General features: G+C 36.0%; 3 protein-coding genes across 3 annotated transcripts; 2 read left to right on the forward strand and 1 right to left on the reverse strand.

The window, feature by feature from the left end:
- Positions 1–1,464: 1,464 nt before the first annotated feature.
- LOC110785529 (reticulon-like protein B23) lies at positions 1,465–3,967 on the forward strand. The gene is made up of 4 exons (XM_021989979.2): positions 1,465–1,768; positions 2,125–2,266; positions 2,795–2,864; positions 3,626–3,967. Exons 1-4 carry the CDS (start codon positions 1,560–1,562, stop codon positions 3,733–3,735), a joined length of 531 nt encoding a protein of 176 aa, XP_021845671.1. The 5' UTR covers positions 1,465–1,559; the 3' UTR covers positions 3,736–3,967.
- A 740-nt stretch (positions 3,968–4,707) lies between these two features.
- On the reverse strand, positions 4,708–8,229 carry LOC110785591 (probable mitochondrial adenine nucleotide transporter BTL1). Its single transcript, XM_021990060.2, has 6 exons — positions 8,044–8,229; positions 7,731–7,856; positions 7,378–7,472; positions 6,592–6,925; positions 6,109–6,346; positions 4,708–5,314 (listed from the first exon to the last, which is right to left on the reverse strand). The coding sequence occupies exons 1-6, from the start codon at positions 8,065–8,067 to the stop codon at positions 5,064–5,066; spliced, it is 1,068 nt and encodes a 355-aa protein (XP_021845752.1). The 5' UTR covers positions 8,068–8,229; the 3' UTR covers positions 4,708–5,063.
- Positions 8,230–10,961: 2,732 nt separating this feature from the next.
- LOC110785592 (RNA pseudouridine synthase 3, mitochondrial) lies at positions 10,962–16,077 on the forward strand. The gene is made up of 9 exons (XM_021990061.2): positions 10,962–11,629; positions 12,302–12,367; positions 12,491–12,649; positions 12,841–12,888; positions 12,977–13,057; positions 14,267–14,383; positions 14,492–14,593; positions 14,739–14,897; positions 15,515–16,077. Exons 1-9 carry the CDS (start codon positions 11,285–11,287, stop codon positions 15,887–15,889), a joined length of 1,452 nt encoding a protein of 483 aa, XP_021845753.1. The 5' UTR covers positions 10,962–11,284; the 3' UTR covers positions 15,890–16,077.
- The last annotated feature ends 176 nt before the right edge of the window (positions 16,078–16,253 follow it).

Raw genomic sequence — 16,253 nt, forward strand, 5'->3', positions numbered from 1 at the left:
AAATGAGACACCCAAAATGGAATACGTAAAAAACAAAAAGAGACGGAGGGAGTAGTATAGATGTGGGCATGTGTCCTATATTCGTTATAAAATCATCGTTTTTTTAATGGTATGTATTGTTAAAAGATGAGAACATCAATATTAAATGTGTTGCAGATCGTTATCATAACGAATCACTAATCAATATCAGTGTTTCAAAAAGCGCGCTTTTAAGCTCGAAGCTCTAGGGCAAACGGGCAAAACGCTTAATTAGGTTTGAGCGAAGCTCCTGTGATTAAGCTCGCCGAAGGGCGCTTAAGCGCAGAAGAAGACAACAATCACAACAGCCGATCCTAGCTTCTGGATAAACACTATGTTATATGCTTTATTTTTGTTAAAGCAAAGAGTAATATATTTTTGGAAGCAAATCTGATGTCTATGGTTATTTTAGTAAGATACTCCGTATATATAGTAAAAACCTTTAATTCTTAAAAAGTGCGTTTCACTTCGATGAAGCGCGTGCCTTGCGATTGCGCTTTGCGCTTAATCTCTAGGACTCATATCGCTTTAGTGCGCTTTGCGCTTTTTTATACACTGGTGTAGATAAGGAGGTGAGACCGAAAGAAACATCACGTAGAAAAGCTAGCCTTTATTTATTTGTTCTTTTTTGCTGAATTATCATTAATGTTTTTTTATTATAGAAAATTTTCTAAAACAGGTGTAGTTCAATTTCGATGTGATCCAACTTTAATTATCATACCAAAAGGTCTTGCGCGCATAAGGTGTACAATAAATTTATTGTACACTAAGATAAGTTTTACCCATTTTTTTGTAACTTTAACCTAGTTTTGATTAACTTTTATAATAGTAAAAAAAAAAAGTTGATAGAAATGGTTAAATGATTAATTTTATACATTATTAGTAGTTTTGAAGAAATATGTTTTACTAAAATGAAAAAAAATTATCACTAATAAATAGATAACTTTTACATATATAAGCTTAACTTTTAAACATTTTGAGTTAACTTTTACTACGGTGTACAATATTTATTGTACACCCTTTGTAAACAAGAATTTGTGTTATCATATGATGCAGACGAGGTATGAGCTCCAACCGGTCAATCCCCTTGATTGGCAAATAAACATATCAAGGGGTATTTTCGTAAATAACTATCAAAATATACAATCTACTTATTTAAGTGTACAATATCTTTTTATATTAACATTATTTTCTTTTATTTTTAATTTTTTTAAATATCAAATATGTTGTACATTGCAATTTCTAGATTGTATATTTGCTTATTATAATTACGAAAATGCCACTTAATATGTCAATCAAGGGGATTGTTTTGAAATTTCTGGACGAGGTATGATAGAAGACTCAAGTACCACCTCCTCAAAATGTTACCAACTCGTGAGACATCCACATACGGTTATCGCTGCTTGATTTGTAAACAGAGAAGGATTAAAATAAAATTAAATAAAACAAAAAAAATGCAGTACCCCAAACCGCAACAGAAAGGAACTGTAAAAAAAAAAACTGCAACACATTGATCACAGAAAAGAGACAGAAACTCAAAAATGGAAGACGACGCACAGCAGCAGCAAGAGCAAGAACAAGCGCAAAGACAAGGAGGAAAGGCAATGGTAATGTTGATAAGCGGAACATTAGTATACTACCACTGTTCCTTCCGCAACTCCAGTTTTCTCTCTCTTCTCTCCGACGTCTTCCTCGTCATCCTCTGCTCTCTTGCCATCCTCGGTCTCCTCTTCCGTCACTTTAACATTTCGTATGCATTCTTTCCTCCTTTAATTTTTCTATTTTCTCTCTTATTTTATATTTATGATTTCCCCATTTCTTTTTAGGGTTCTACTTTCCCCCAAATCTTCGTTTGCTTCTATCGGTTTCAAAATTGAATCTGGGTTTATCTTTCAGTTTTTTTACTATAATTATATGGGATTTTCTTTGTTTTTTTGGGTTTTTGATGAATTTTGAATTTAGTAATCGGTGTTTTTGATATGATATGCATTGGAATTATTGGAGAAATATAGAGTAATTAAATTATGTTTATTGGGTATGGATTGGGTTTCATTTTGCTGGGGTTACGAAAAGAATGATTGTATTTGGTTGTGATTGAATATGCAGGGCACCTGTGGATCCATTAGAATGGCAGATTTCACAAGATACTGCTAACAACATTTTCGCCTGTTTGGCTAATACTGTTGGAGCTGCTGAGTCTGTTCTTCGAGTTGCGGCTACCGGTCACGATAAGAGGCTCTTTGTTAGGGTATACTCCATCACTTTAGCCATCACTAATAACTCTTCTTGGTTCTGCTGAATTACATTGATGTGCATTGTAATATTGTACGAGGCTATTTGTTAGGCTACATCACTAATACCTCTTCATGATTTTGCTGATTTACATTGATGTGCATATTTAGAGTATAAGGCTATTTGTTAGGGAGTATGCAACAGTGGGGATGAGTATCAAAGTCAAGTGTAGACAGAAAAGTTTGACATAATTAACGGTAATTGACTAATTGCGTTCTCATTAAAGTGACTCTAATCATCTATGATGCAAACCTTATGACAGAAATTTCATGATATTTGTGAATTTTACTCATTGAACATGCTTGTCTCGTTGTGTTCGAAATTATTGTCATAGCTGAATTGTGATGGAAGCTATGTTTTCAAGCTGCTCTAATTAGTATTTTGTGTAATGGCCCAAGCATTGTTTATGATTTGATGTGGATGTATAGAAGAAGATTTTGGTGTCTCAGATTGATGTTTCATTCTCGTTTTGTATGTTTTGCAGGTTGTTATCTGCCTCTATTTGCTGTCTGTTCTTGGAAGGATCGTCTCTGGGGTGACAGTTGCTTATGCTGGTACCTTCGTTTACCTTTTCCCTTCTGTATTACGTGCTTCAGTTGGTTACGATGATCAGAGTTAATGGTGATTCTTTGTGGCCAGTTAAGAGTGTGTGTGCCTTATTTTGCTGTTTTCCATCAAAAAGTAATAAGTTTCTTAATGCATTCATATTGCTGTTTAAATCGATTAGATCATGGTTGTACTTTTCAGCTACATTATGAAACGTAGATCCCGGTAATTAGGGAAATATTTTTGCAGACCGTATGGTGTTTGTGGTCTCTTTCTCACTTGTGGCATGGGAACATCTTTGAGTAGCCTTTCATCATGCATTCTTAATTCCCTCGATTGAAGTTTCATTCTCCAGGATCTGCATTCACTTGGATTCCATACTTCTTTAACAGTTAAATCTTTAGGTTCATGTTGAAGACTTTTAAAAGGTTTTCAGGACTAGAATGTGTGCTTGTTTGTTTGTTTGAACATGATTTCGCACCATACTAGCTAAATTCAGCATACAGTTCCATATCACCCCTTTAATCTGTATTCTATGTGCAGAAGGATTTCTGTGCATGGTGTCCAACTACTTTTTTTTCCTCTGTCATCCCTTTTTATGCTCTTCCCTATTGCTTATATTTACCAATCCAGTGCTTGAAATACAAGTATCTAAACTACTGGTCACAATTACCATTTTATTTGTACTAGTTACACCCAGATTTAAGTATATCAAAAACATCACTTGTATTTGAGTACTTGACTAACTTATGGTGCTGTTTTCACTCAGGTTTGTGCTTAATTTGTCTCTACATGTTTGTGGAGAGCTCACTGCCACTCAGTAGTCGACTATCTCAGTATTTAGCAAGAAGAGAGAATGCAGTAGAAGCACAAGATTAATGTACACAGCAGTCATCGTGCCCTCTGCCATACTTGTACATGAAAATCAAATTAGTTGTAGCGTCTACTCGTGTTTTGTAGCTATCATTTAATTTTAGATGTATGTGTTTCAATTTGATATACGATAGTCATTGGTAAATTGAACAGATTTATGAGAAAACAAATCAACGAGTGTTGTTACATGGTCTCAAGAAGCTTGCGCTGAATTGTAATTTTTGGAGGAGTTTGTGGATTTGTATGTGTTCTTAAAATTTTCCAGCCAGAAACTTGTTGATATTTGGCAATCTTCTTAACTTTTCTAATGCTGCGACTAGACCTGTCAAAATCGTACAGACCCGGAAACCAACCCAAACCCGGCCCGAAAGTACTGGTCTTAATCGAGATTTTGTGATCCATAACTGAATTTTATCCGAACTCGAGGAACCCGAAAAGTAATGGATCAAAATCCGATCACCCATTTTTTACCCGACCGATTGAAAATCATTGTATTTATAGTAATAAATGAGGTTATAAGGAATTTTAAGCATATTAAACACGCTCTTATTATTTGTTGGGATCATTGTATTTATAGTAATAAATGAAGTTATAAGGAATTTTAAGCATATTAAACACGCTCTTATTATTTGTTGGGTGTAATATGATTCTAATTATTATGTCATTTCATGGTTGAATTTGACTATTAATAAACTTATGTAGAAAAAATTGTAATTTTGTGCCTGTATTATGTATATAAATTAATGAAAATATAATACGCATTTCAAAGTCTCTCAACCCGTTGAGTTAACCCGAACCCGAAAGTTATAGGTCTTGAACAAGCATTTACAACCCTGAACCCGAAGTGACCGACCCAATTTGACCCGAACCCACAAATAATTTTTTACAACCCAACCCGACCAACCCGTTTGTCAGATCTAGATACGACCCTGAACTACATTGTTTAATGATGTTAACGAAAGTGATGAACAAATTAAAGGCAGAGAAATTTAAGTAGGCGGAAAGTTTATTGTCAATAACCAGACACCATGACAGAATATGTGTTTCAAGAAACAGAACTGACTAGAACAGCATCACAGATACTCTTCAGTAACAAAGAAGTTGTAGCTAAAACAAGATTAGTATATCAGTCAATGTAAACTAGAACTTCTAAATTCCAAAGAACATGAAAGTATCTATTTTCACTCATAATTAACTTTCGCTCCCGCTTGATGAAGCCTGACAGCCTCATATCATGGTTTTTGTATCAAAATTCTGGTTGAAGGAAACCAAAAATGTCATCATTATCAAGTTTCATCCCATCATAAAACAGGGGACTAGGGTTTTTAGGACGTTTATAAATGACGTCTTTCGAGTAGTAAAATGTCTTTCCAGGCTTCATAAAACATCCAGGTGATGCCTGAGTTTGGCATGACTTTCAGAGCACTTGCACCCCAACCTCTATAAATCCCCATTATACCTTCTTCCCTAATTACTTCTGCTAGTGCTGCAGCCATATTTGGCGGGCATTTTCCTTGCAGTGCTCCAACCATCAACCTTTTCCTAGCTACCTCGAGTGGGAAGCTAATTGTACTTGCTGTAAGACCTACCATATATAACAAACAGCACTTTTATCATAATAAACAAGACTAAATAAGTAAATATCATTACCAGACATATATATTAATACTCACTCTGTCAGAGATTAGTTATCACATAGTTTTACAAAATGAACCTTGATAATAGTTGGATCAATTCTTATCACTTAATTCAGACAGAGGCATAATGGAAAAGCAATAAACTATTACTAATTTGATGCACTAAGAAAGGTGACAACCTATTTCACACATTGTAAAAAAGTAGTAAGACAGAGGGAGTAATATGAATGTGTCTAGGATTAACAAAGGCTTAAGTTCAGACTGCAAAACAAACAGAGGTATAATCCAAAAAGCCACAAGTCAGCTTAAGCTTATAAAGCTAGAGCAGTGTAACATAATTCGCTATATAATTCGCTTTTTCAATTCGCGGTTCGCCCAAAATGGGACAAATATAGGCGAAAACCGACCATAATTCGCTCTTTTCGGATCGCAATTCGCAGGGAGATTAGGGAATTATGTTACGCTGAGCTAGAGTGATCTCTTAACAATAAAGAAGTAGAGAACCTCCATCTTGTTCCCGGGTATAGGGACGAACCCTACATGGATGTACTTTTTATCATTTCAGTTTTGCTCATTTGAAAAATTTAAATCAGCAGAACTGATGAAATGAGCAAAATAACATGCTTCAATACATTTGGTCCGAAGTGTACCCAGAAACAAGATTGATTTCGTAAGAGAAGCACAGAAAGCAGGGCAAGGGCTTTTATATAAGACAAATAAAATATGGAATCTAGTGTTTCACCTGAAACAGCTCCAAGCAAAAGCATCTCAACACGGCTCAGCTTTTTCTTATTCTTTGCACCACAATAAGACGTCTTCAATTTGTCATACATGAAATAATAGCATGTGCTGTATGGGAGCATACCCACAAGGGTAGGAGCAAGACCGGAATACAACCCACCAACACCGCCATCTTTGTAAATTTTACTAAGAGCAACTGTTAAATTAGGGTAATCCTCAGGTCGCACAGTCAATCGATCCTGCCATGAAGAAGCCAGCAACCAATGTTTTTTTAAAGAGAAAACGACAGAAAAGAATCTATAGCATATTGAAAACATAGAACAAATCCCCAGGTATTCAAGAATGACTATAATCTCCACCATATCTCCAATAAAATCAAAGGAAAGAAAAAAAAAAAAGTGATGGCTTTTCATGCTGATGACGGGAACCAAATAAGAAAGAACAGGGAAGAAGTTAAACAGACGGCAATCTGCAGGTTAAGTACCTTAACAACTTCCAGAGGATGGCAAGCAAGTGTTCCAGCAATTCCAGCAGCAGCGCCTGCTAAGCCAACTGGGGACAGCCATGAAAGAGGAATGCTCAAAGTAATGTCGCCAAATTGGAGCTTAGGATTTCCATCACGGTTCCATTTCTCTTGGTTTAAAGTCATTGTTCGCTTGACCCACTCAAATGTTCCGAGCTCAATAGCTTGAGTAGGGACAATGCGCAGCATGTTAATTGTGTTCCCTGCCCAGAGACCTGGCAATCCATGCTGCTGAAAGACCTCTATGAAACTTCCGGCTATACTTCTTGATCCAACACCAACAACCATTCTTGTCCTGTTGTCATGATGTAAAAATGCCAAAGCACAGCCATGTTAGGTGTATTGATAATTTAAAACAGAAAACACTCACTGAAACCAAGGTGGTAAGAGCAACCATAACTATATGATGTTATTTTCAGCACAATGACTACATACGCCCAAGTTCATGAAGAGTGAAACACATGGAGTGGCATCAAAATTAATAAAATAATAGACCATACAGCAAGGCGATGTTTCAGCATGTAGGACAAGCTAATTCGCATCATATAATTCCAAAATTCTTGAAACAAAAGCGAAGGTACACCAGGCCATGTTGAATCAAGAGGGGAAATCCTTTTCTCAGATAAAGGAAACAATTCCCAACTTTTACATTGTATTCAAAACCAACAAAGTTGATGTAGATGCAATATACGAGAAGTAGCCAAGATGACTAAAAAACAATGAAGGTGGTTCAGAAGGAAAGCAGACCTGATGGTTTCAAGAGGTGCCAAAACCGCCTTCGACATTGCCCCGGCCAAAGCACCACTAAGAAACTCCCCTACTTCTCTGGTTCCAATAAAATCCTGAGCCACATTAGAGCAGCATTTCAGTCAAGTTAGACACACATCAATTCAACCAATTAGACAACGAATTTGCTATCTGATGCTAATCAATTGAAACAAAACCGCCAACAATTTAGCAGCAAAAGAAACAATAAATTCGGACAAATTAATCTTTCCACAGAAAACCACAGAGCATATAAAATCGTAGTCTGAAAGTCTAATATATCACGCACATTTGAAAGCTAACCAAACCAAACCACTTGAACTTACAAATTATACCTGAAACGCTTTGCCAACATCAGGAACTTGGAATTTAAGGTCCATATTCTGGGATTTTTCAAGCTCCACCTGTTTAGGAAGCAAAACAGCTCCATAGACATCCCCAAACACCAACTGCTTGTTATTCTGCAAATTCAATTCAACACCCATTTTTTTTATTAAAAAAATAACTCAGAAAGCATCAAGCAATTCAACAAATACCCAGTTCAGAAAACACACACACAAAAAAAAGACCAAAAAAACCCGAGAAAAAGCCCAACAAAAAACAATCAAAATCAAACTTTCGGGAAAATTGAAAGATTGTAGGGCATACCTGAGTTGGGGGCTTTTGGATCATTTGAAAAAGATTTTAATTTTCGGGAAGATATTAATTTGTTGGTCGCTCCCTCTTCACTGAGTTGAAGAGGTGCGGGAAATTGAGGAGAAGAATGTCAAAGAAACAATTCTTATTTGTTCTTGTTAGGGTTTATGGGTTTTTCAAAAAAAAATAAAAAATAATTGGAATGGGATTTTAATAATTTTGGGAGAAATCTTGAAAAAAGTTTGGCGGATTTTGAGGAGTCTTGTGGGACCGACGACCTTGGTCGAGGTGCCGCGGTCTCTGAGAAGTTTGAAGTGTGTGTAACGTCTGTAACTGGAAAGTGTGTATTAGAGTGACACGTCACACGAGTAGGGGTGAGGAGCATCTTTGTGCACTTTTGTTAGTTTGTTTATGTTCACTAATTCTTTCATTCTTTGTTTTTCTTTCTCTCTTTTTAGTTGGATTGATGCTTTGATTTTATGGATTTTGTACAAGATGAGACAACTTGTTACTTCAAGTCTACTATGAGGGTTGATTCTAGATGAGTTTCAAACGGATTTGTCAATATCAAACGGTGGAGTTTGGATTCTTTTAGTTCCTAAAATAAAGTATTTCCTCCGTCTCAAATTAATCGTTACATTTACCTTTGCACAAAGTTTTTTTAATTGAATGAAAGAGGGTGTGCGGACAAAAAAAATAGTGAGAAGAAAGAGACAATATAATAATTGTGGGATCATTCCTAATTTATAAGTGTAACAACTAATCTGGGACAGATGAAAAAAGAAAGTGTAACAACTAATTTGGGACGGAGGGAATAATTTAAATGTTACCATCTTAATATATGAAATTGGTGAAATATAATAAAAATGAATCTAATGCTCGAAAGTAGATTTACAAGCGGTTTAGGATGGATATTTTTTATTTTATTCATGGGTCATTTGTGACCAAGTCTACGACTATTGACTCTCTATGAGTTACAAAGTGATTTATCTATGTCCACAAATACTTATATTGAGTATTATGTGTGTTTCCATATAATTGTCACAACTTTCTACTACTATGTTCTTAAATTACTAGAATATACCCGTGTAAAAGCACGGGATACATAGAATGTTGCAAATAAAAAATACGGATATTGATTAGAACAACAAATAAATATTAAACAAAAACACAGGATATGTAGAACATTGCAAATAAAAAATACGGATATTGATTAGAACAACAAATAAATATTAAACAAAAAAACACGGGATATGTAGAACAACAAATAAATATTCAAATACATGTTTTTAAATATTGTTCTTTAGGAATTGAGGGAGTAGTTATTTTTTTTATAATATATTTTTTTTATTCAAAGGTGGAAGCCTAGCTGCAAGAAAAGAAAAAAATTACATAACTTTGGTTGGATATAGAACTTTTGAATGCGGATGATTTGAGCATTTACCAGGGTGAAACTTGAAAAAAAAGATAGTAATGTGCTTAAATTGATTCTTATAGTAATGTAATTGATGTATGTATGAGTTTGGTGTATGCTTGTTTTGGTTGACAAGTTTAAGAGACGTGTTTTTGAATGGTAAACGGGAGATTTATAAGAAATTGAAGGAGTTAAAGGATAAAATTGTTCATGATTGTGGCAAGATATTATAAATTTTGCTAAATTTTAGTCTTTTTTGAGAGTTCCTATACAATATTTAAAGACAATGGCTTAAATAGTTAACTTTACATAGGGTGGATTAGTTCGATTGGTTAAATGGGTAATTGCTTGGTTGTGATAGGCTGAAATTTCTTATGTACATGAGTCTTGACTTTTGAAAGAAAATAGTTGTTGGTAATCTATTGGTGAATAAGAGTGACACTGAAAATAAAAAGTGTTTTATAATAAATTAAAAGTCAACAAAATTAATGAAAATAATTATTTCACTTTTATTCAAGGGCTGAGATTTAATGAATTGTGGTGACTATTACTTTATTAGTTTGTTATTACTATTATGAAATTGTCGGACATTGCCACATCTCCCACTGGGTAGGCAACCACTAGTAATAGAACATTAAGAACAACCTCAAGTCTTATATGTGACCAGCCACACCATCAACTTGATGGTGTGACATGTTCACACTTATAAGCCCAACGTCTTTAAAACCCATAAAATTAAGTAACATCAATAAAGAATATAAAATAACATCAGCGTAGAAAATAAAGTAACATCAGTATATACAAAGAACCTCTAACATAAAATTGAAGAAAATGCAATAAAACAAGAAAAGTATCAGGGAAAAAAAAATGTATAAGTAACACTAGCATAGAAAGTCAAATAACATCAGTTATACAATAAACCTATAACATGAAATTGAATAAACTGCAATAACTAACAGGTAACACCAACATAAAAAGTCAAGTTACACCAGTCTATATAAGGAACCTCGAACATGAAATTCAAGAAATTGTAGTAAAATAAGAAAATAACAACGAATACAACGTATAAGTAACATTATCGTAGAAAGTCAAGTAACACCGGTCTATATACAAGGAACCTCTAACATGAAATTCAAGAAACTGCAGAAAAACAAAAAAGTTACAGCGAATATAATGTATAAGTAACACTATAATAGAAAGTCAAGTAACACCCGTCAAAAACTTTCTCCATATTACCTACGCGCGTCGCACCATTAAATTGATGGTGTGACTGGTCACATATGAGACGCGCTGAAAAAACAATTAATAAATCTGACGTGAATTCCACTAACACTACTCTCTATTAGTAGTGAGCAGTTTACCCGGTGAGTAGACAAATTTTTTCCCGAAATTGTCGTTTTCGTTTTGAATTTCATGCCAATAGTGTCAAGTTTAAAACATTCAAAAATCATTGCAACTTTCAAACATGTTTACTTTTCGAGACAAATTTAATTACTTGATCAACTTGTAAATTTTTCAGTCCAGGTCAAGAGTCAAGACTGGAGTAGTCACGAGGCAACTATTCTGCTGAGAAGGTTGCAGTTGCAGCCGGCTTCAGTCCGCGAAACTCCTTACTCCCCTATATCGTTTGTCCCCAAAACCCCCATTCCCCGCGCTTTCTCTCCTCTCGCCGGCGTTGAACACCTTTCGCTATCCTCCCATCGCCGGCGTCGAAAACCTAGAACTATCGTCACTGCTAAAGTCTCATCCTCTCTCTTCTCTTCCGTCTCTGGTACCGTCTTCCGGTGGTAACTAACAACCCTTCACATTCTTCACATCAAATCATCCACATACCAAACCATGTCCATCGCTCTCCATCGGAACCACCGTTACCTCCGCTTACCATACCAACTAATAACTAGTATACGACACTACTCCCGGATATCGCCGCCGCGGCCCACCGGACCGGACCAAGTGATTCGGGTGGTGAATAATATAGCCCAATTGGGAAGCCCGAAAGAGGGTCCTAAACCCCGTCAGCTTCTCTCTCTGCCTCCGTTCCCGTCCGACCCCTTGCCTGACAAAAGTTCGACGAAATGCCTCAATGGGAATCAGCGTACCCGGGTCACTGCAATCAGTTGGGTCAAGTATTATTTTGATGAAGTTCATGATTCCGTTATCCAATCCCATTTTAATAAAGGCCTTGTGAGTGCATTAGTTTGTTTTCCTATTTGTTGGTTTATTCTATTTGATTTGGTAGTTCTTGTTTTTGTGAATTGAAATGTGCTTTGGTTGTGTGATTATCATGTTTAGGTTTCAGGGTATTGCTCATAAAAATCATTCGAAGGAAAAGTATAGTTTTTTAAGAAAATCATCATTTCAATGAATTAACCTCGGGCGTTGTTCATGTTCAATCATGATAATGAACGGTGCGAAAGTATAATTAAATTTGGGCTTCAGGGTGTTGTTCAAGTAGAATTTGGGGGTGTGAATTACAGGTTTTTTGGAAAATTAATCATTCATCTGAATTAATAAACTTTAGGTTTCAGGGTATTGTTCAGGTAAACTTATTGGGGCAAAGTATAGTTTTTTAAAAACTAATCATTTATCTGAACGATTTAACTCTTAGGAGCTCCTTTAGCGGTAGGTTAGCTAGAATTTTACCAAATATATCAATGAAAGTATCTAGTAGCTAAAAAGAGTGAAGATTGAGAGTTGTTGCTTGCTTGCATCCCTATATAATACGAAGTATAATGATGGTTTTAGGTTTTATATGAAGGGAATTGATCTATGAGCCGGGAAATTAAAATGGGGGCATTTGATCAAGCATTTGGAAATCAAATCGTGCTAATCTTTCATGTTCTATTTTGGTTATAGGTGCAAATAGAATATCCGAGTATGAAAGGCTCATCGAGCACCCAAGGGAAGAAATCCATAAGGAAGGTAATTCTCCACATTGTTGTTTGTTTGCAAATGTTGTCCTTTTATGTGAACACTTGCAGTTCCTTCCTGCTCGTATTTCCCATGTCGGTTTAATTTCCCTACAATTCTACAGCTAACCTACAGATTAAGCACAACGAACCCATGAAGGCAGGTGCGAAAATTCATGTACCTGTGTCAATTGCTGAAAGTAGGATTTCCAGGAGATTTGATCCTATACCATGTGGAACATTGTATCCAAATGCTGATGAAATAGCTTACTTGCAGAGGCTTGTTATGTACAAGGCACGTCCTCAGTTTTCATATTTTCTTTATATTATAGAATTACTTGTGAGATGTTTTTCCTTTGTCGATGCATATATTAGCCTTGTAGTGTTTCATAAGTTGTCTATATTAGGAGTTTTTTCTTTCTTTCTTCTATGTCATATTTTGGTATTGATTATCTCTGATTATTCCCCTTCTGTTGTATATTTCAGGATTCTGCTATTATTGTGCTTAACAAGCCTCCAAAATTACCTGTGAAGGTGACTACATACGCAAACATGTCTACACTTCACTAATAACATTGGCTTGTAAAAGTTTTTCATGTTTTCACTTACTGCATCGTGGCAGGGGAATTTGCCAATTCATAACAGCATGGATGCTCTAGCTGCTGCTGCATTATCTTATGATTACGAGGAGGGTCCTCAGTTGGTAAGCTTGCGTCAAATTGCATGTAGTATTTAGAAAATGCTTTGCATTGAGTATTATTTATGACCAACGCCTGCTTATTTCTTCAGTAGTATGAGTACCTTTATGAGTTAGAAGTCATATCTAGTCTATGTTTGGGGGTCAGACTATGGTAACTGACGGGCGAGTATTCTGTTCCATCTTTACCCTAATGCTTCTCTGATTTGGAAATCAGATGATAAAATTATCTCGGGCCTCTCGGCAGTGTTCATTTGATTGTTGTCTCCATGTACAATTACTTTGAACAAGTAAGAACTATTTTTATGTCATTTACTCTTTGTATGATACTTGGAGTCTCCTGTTAACAAATCAACTTTATGGCTCTCAAGGGTCCCAGGCCGACTGTTAGCCCAAAATTACTCATGGTTTTATGTTTTTAAGGTCTTAGGTTGTTATAACTGAAGCATTTAGGTAACTTTAGAGAGGTACATGTTTGAGATAGAATTTCTGGCTTGTGTTTTGGAGGGAGTTTGGCCTCTGAGTAAAAGCATATACTTCAACCTCTAGGTTTCTACCATCATGAGCCACTTGCGCAAAATTGTAAAACAAATCAGTTTCATTTGGGCCATTGCACAAAACAGTTTGTTGCTTGTTTATTGTCCGTGATTCTCATGGTTTATTGGAGCGCTTTATCAAATCTAGGATTTTCACCAAGGCATTTTGAACTTGAACTAGAGATCTAGCACTAACGTAGACCATCACTTGTATGGTCCAACCAATTAGAGAAAATCTTTTTTGGAGTTACTCGGCCTTTCTTAATGTAGTGTACCACCCCTTGTTATAGCATGCTATCTAAGTATGCTAGCGCTCTGTCCATCTTGCATTATATGAGGTCATAGTTAAGGGAATGGTAAACGAGTGCTACGATTCTCAGGGTCTCACCTGTACCTCAAGTAGGCAATCTGATTCCTAGCTCGTTTGAGTAGGTTATTTGTTCTTTAAGCGAAAGCTTGTTGCTCATCGTTGCCATTGTTTGTGGCCTTTTGGGTCTAGGGTACTATAGTCTACGTGATGTTATCAATGATAAGTTTCGCTCCTTAGCTTGACATATTTATTATGTCATTTAGTGCCTTTTATATTCCCTCTTGCCAGTTGCTTCCATGGTAGAAAATATGGATTTTCTTTTGGATTAGTGGATCCATCTTATCATTTACCAGCGCTGTCTCTTTTCAGGTACATCGTCTTGACAGAGAAAGTAGTGGTATTCTCTTGATGGGAAGGACAAAGGAGAGCACTTCTTATCTTCAACAACTATTCAGCAACATGAATGTGGCAAAAACATCATGTCTGGTATTAATATTTATCCATCTGTCACAAATATTGTGATAATTAGTCTATATTTTATGTTTGAAGGTGCAAATCTTAAAATCTAACTTCGGAGTATTTGTGCCAACACAGGCCTGGAATGATGCATGTGGAGCAACATTCATGAAATATTGGGCATTAGTGATTGGATCTCCCAGAGAAAAGGAAGGTGTAATATGTGCTCCTCTCACGAAGGTTCTCTCTCTCATACATACATCGCCCCCCTGTGCTGTTGGAACACATTTTTTTTATTTTATTTTTCCCTTGAAAAAATATAAAGTTTGCAATGTGCTGTTGGAACACATTGCAGTTTATTTATATTCAAAAGTTTTGTCTATAGGTGCTTCTCGATGATGGAAAAACCGAGAGGGTAATGTTGGCTCATCCATCAGGTTTAGAAGCTTCTCAAGAAGCTATGACTGAATATCGGGTACTTGGCCCTATGATAAATGGGTGTTCATGGATTGAGCTACGCCCACATACCAGCCGAAAACATCAGGTAAAATTTACTCTCTTACGTATCTCTTATTCATTTTGTAGCTGTTAAATCTGTTGGCCTTTAAAAGTGATGCATGGAATAAGAGTTAAGCCACTCGTATTGCTGATTTAATTCCCTGGCTATGAGGAATTTTCTTGATGCCACCTCCACAATTAGGAATGCGGAACTTCTTTCCTTTTGTGTAAGTAGTAAAGAAGCAAGCCGTATTATTTGCTGCACTTTGTGTAAAATACTACTTTGTGCCATGTTTGCTTATAAAAACTTATGTACAATTAGCTGTGGTAGAAGCTTAAATTGCTGGGCTGAGGAAACTCAGTGGAATTGAGCACCATGCAGTTGAGATTTTAGAGTTCTGTCTCTTTTGATGCTGTAGTTGGAACAATGCAGATAACAACATGATGAATATGGATAAAATGTCATTGAAAGGACATTTAAGAAAGGATCAGAGCTCAGTACTTTCAACTCTTCTTCTTCTCAGACTAAAGAAAATTCTTTTCTATAGTGCCATGTCTTGATTCAGCTTTTAACTGTTCAGTTTTTGAAGTTGAAACTGAAGCATTTATTTTATGCAAATTTAAAATGGTGGTAATTTCGTGCTATCTTTCTGCCAACTGTAGCTGCGAGTCCACTGTGCTGAAGCTCTTGGCACACCTATTGTGGGTGACTACAAGTATGGTTGGTTTGTGCATCAGAAGTGGAAGCAGACACCTCAAGTTAACATCGAGCCAATAAGTGGCGAGCCTTACAAGTTGCGGCGGCCAGACGGTTTGGATGTCCAAAAAGGAAGTGTTCTATCTAAAGTTCCATTGTTACACCTCCATTGCAGAGAGCTTGTTCTCCCTAATGTTGCTAAGTTCCTCGGAGTTTTGGGACAGAAGTCTTCAGATTATCGTCCTAAGCTCAGTGAAAAGCCGAATGTCCTCCGTGTTGTTGCATCAATGCCTTCCCACATGAAAATTAGTTGGAATCTCATGTCCTCTTATTTGGTGTGAGTTATGCTGCTCATTCCAGTTTGTATAGAATGTTTAGACAGAAATCCAATCTGTAACATTTTTTAAGGTCAATGTAGTTGAAGTTATCATGATCCACAGGTATAAAATTTGAGTACTTTGTGTGAAATGGATAATCATTATGGTGTTGATGATTCAAAGGTATAAAAATTTGAGTACTTTGTGTGAAATGGATAATCATTAGGGTGTTGATGATTCACAGTTATTTTGATTTGATTTGTATTTATCAAGAAAGGCATATGCCTACAAAAATCAAGTTTCACCCAAGTAGTTCCTTATAAAGTTAAAGAGACAAGAAAAATCAAAGGAAGAGGAGGGGGAAAGGGGAGAACGCTCTATTTGGAAA

The sequence above is a fragment of the Spinacia oleracea genome, chromosome 1 (assembly GCF_020520425.1).
Source record: "Spinacia oleracea cultivar Varoflay chromosome 1, BTI_SOV_V1, whole genome shotgun sequence".
Lineage (NCBI taxonomy): Eukaryota > Viridiplantae > Streptophyta > Magnoliopsida > Caryophyllales > Amaranthaceae > Spinacia > Spinacia oleracea.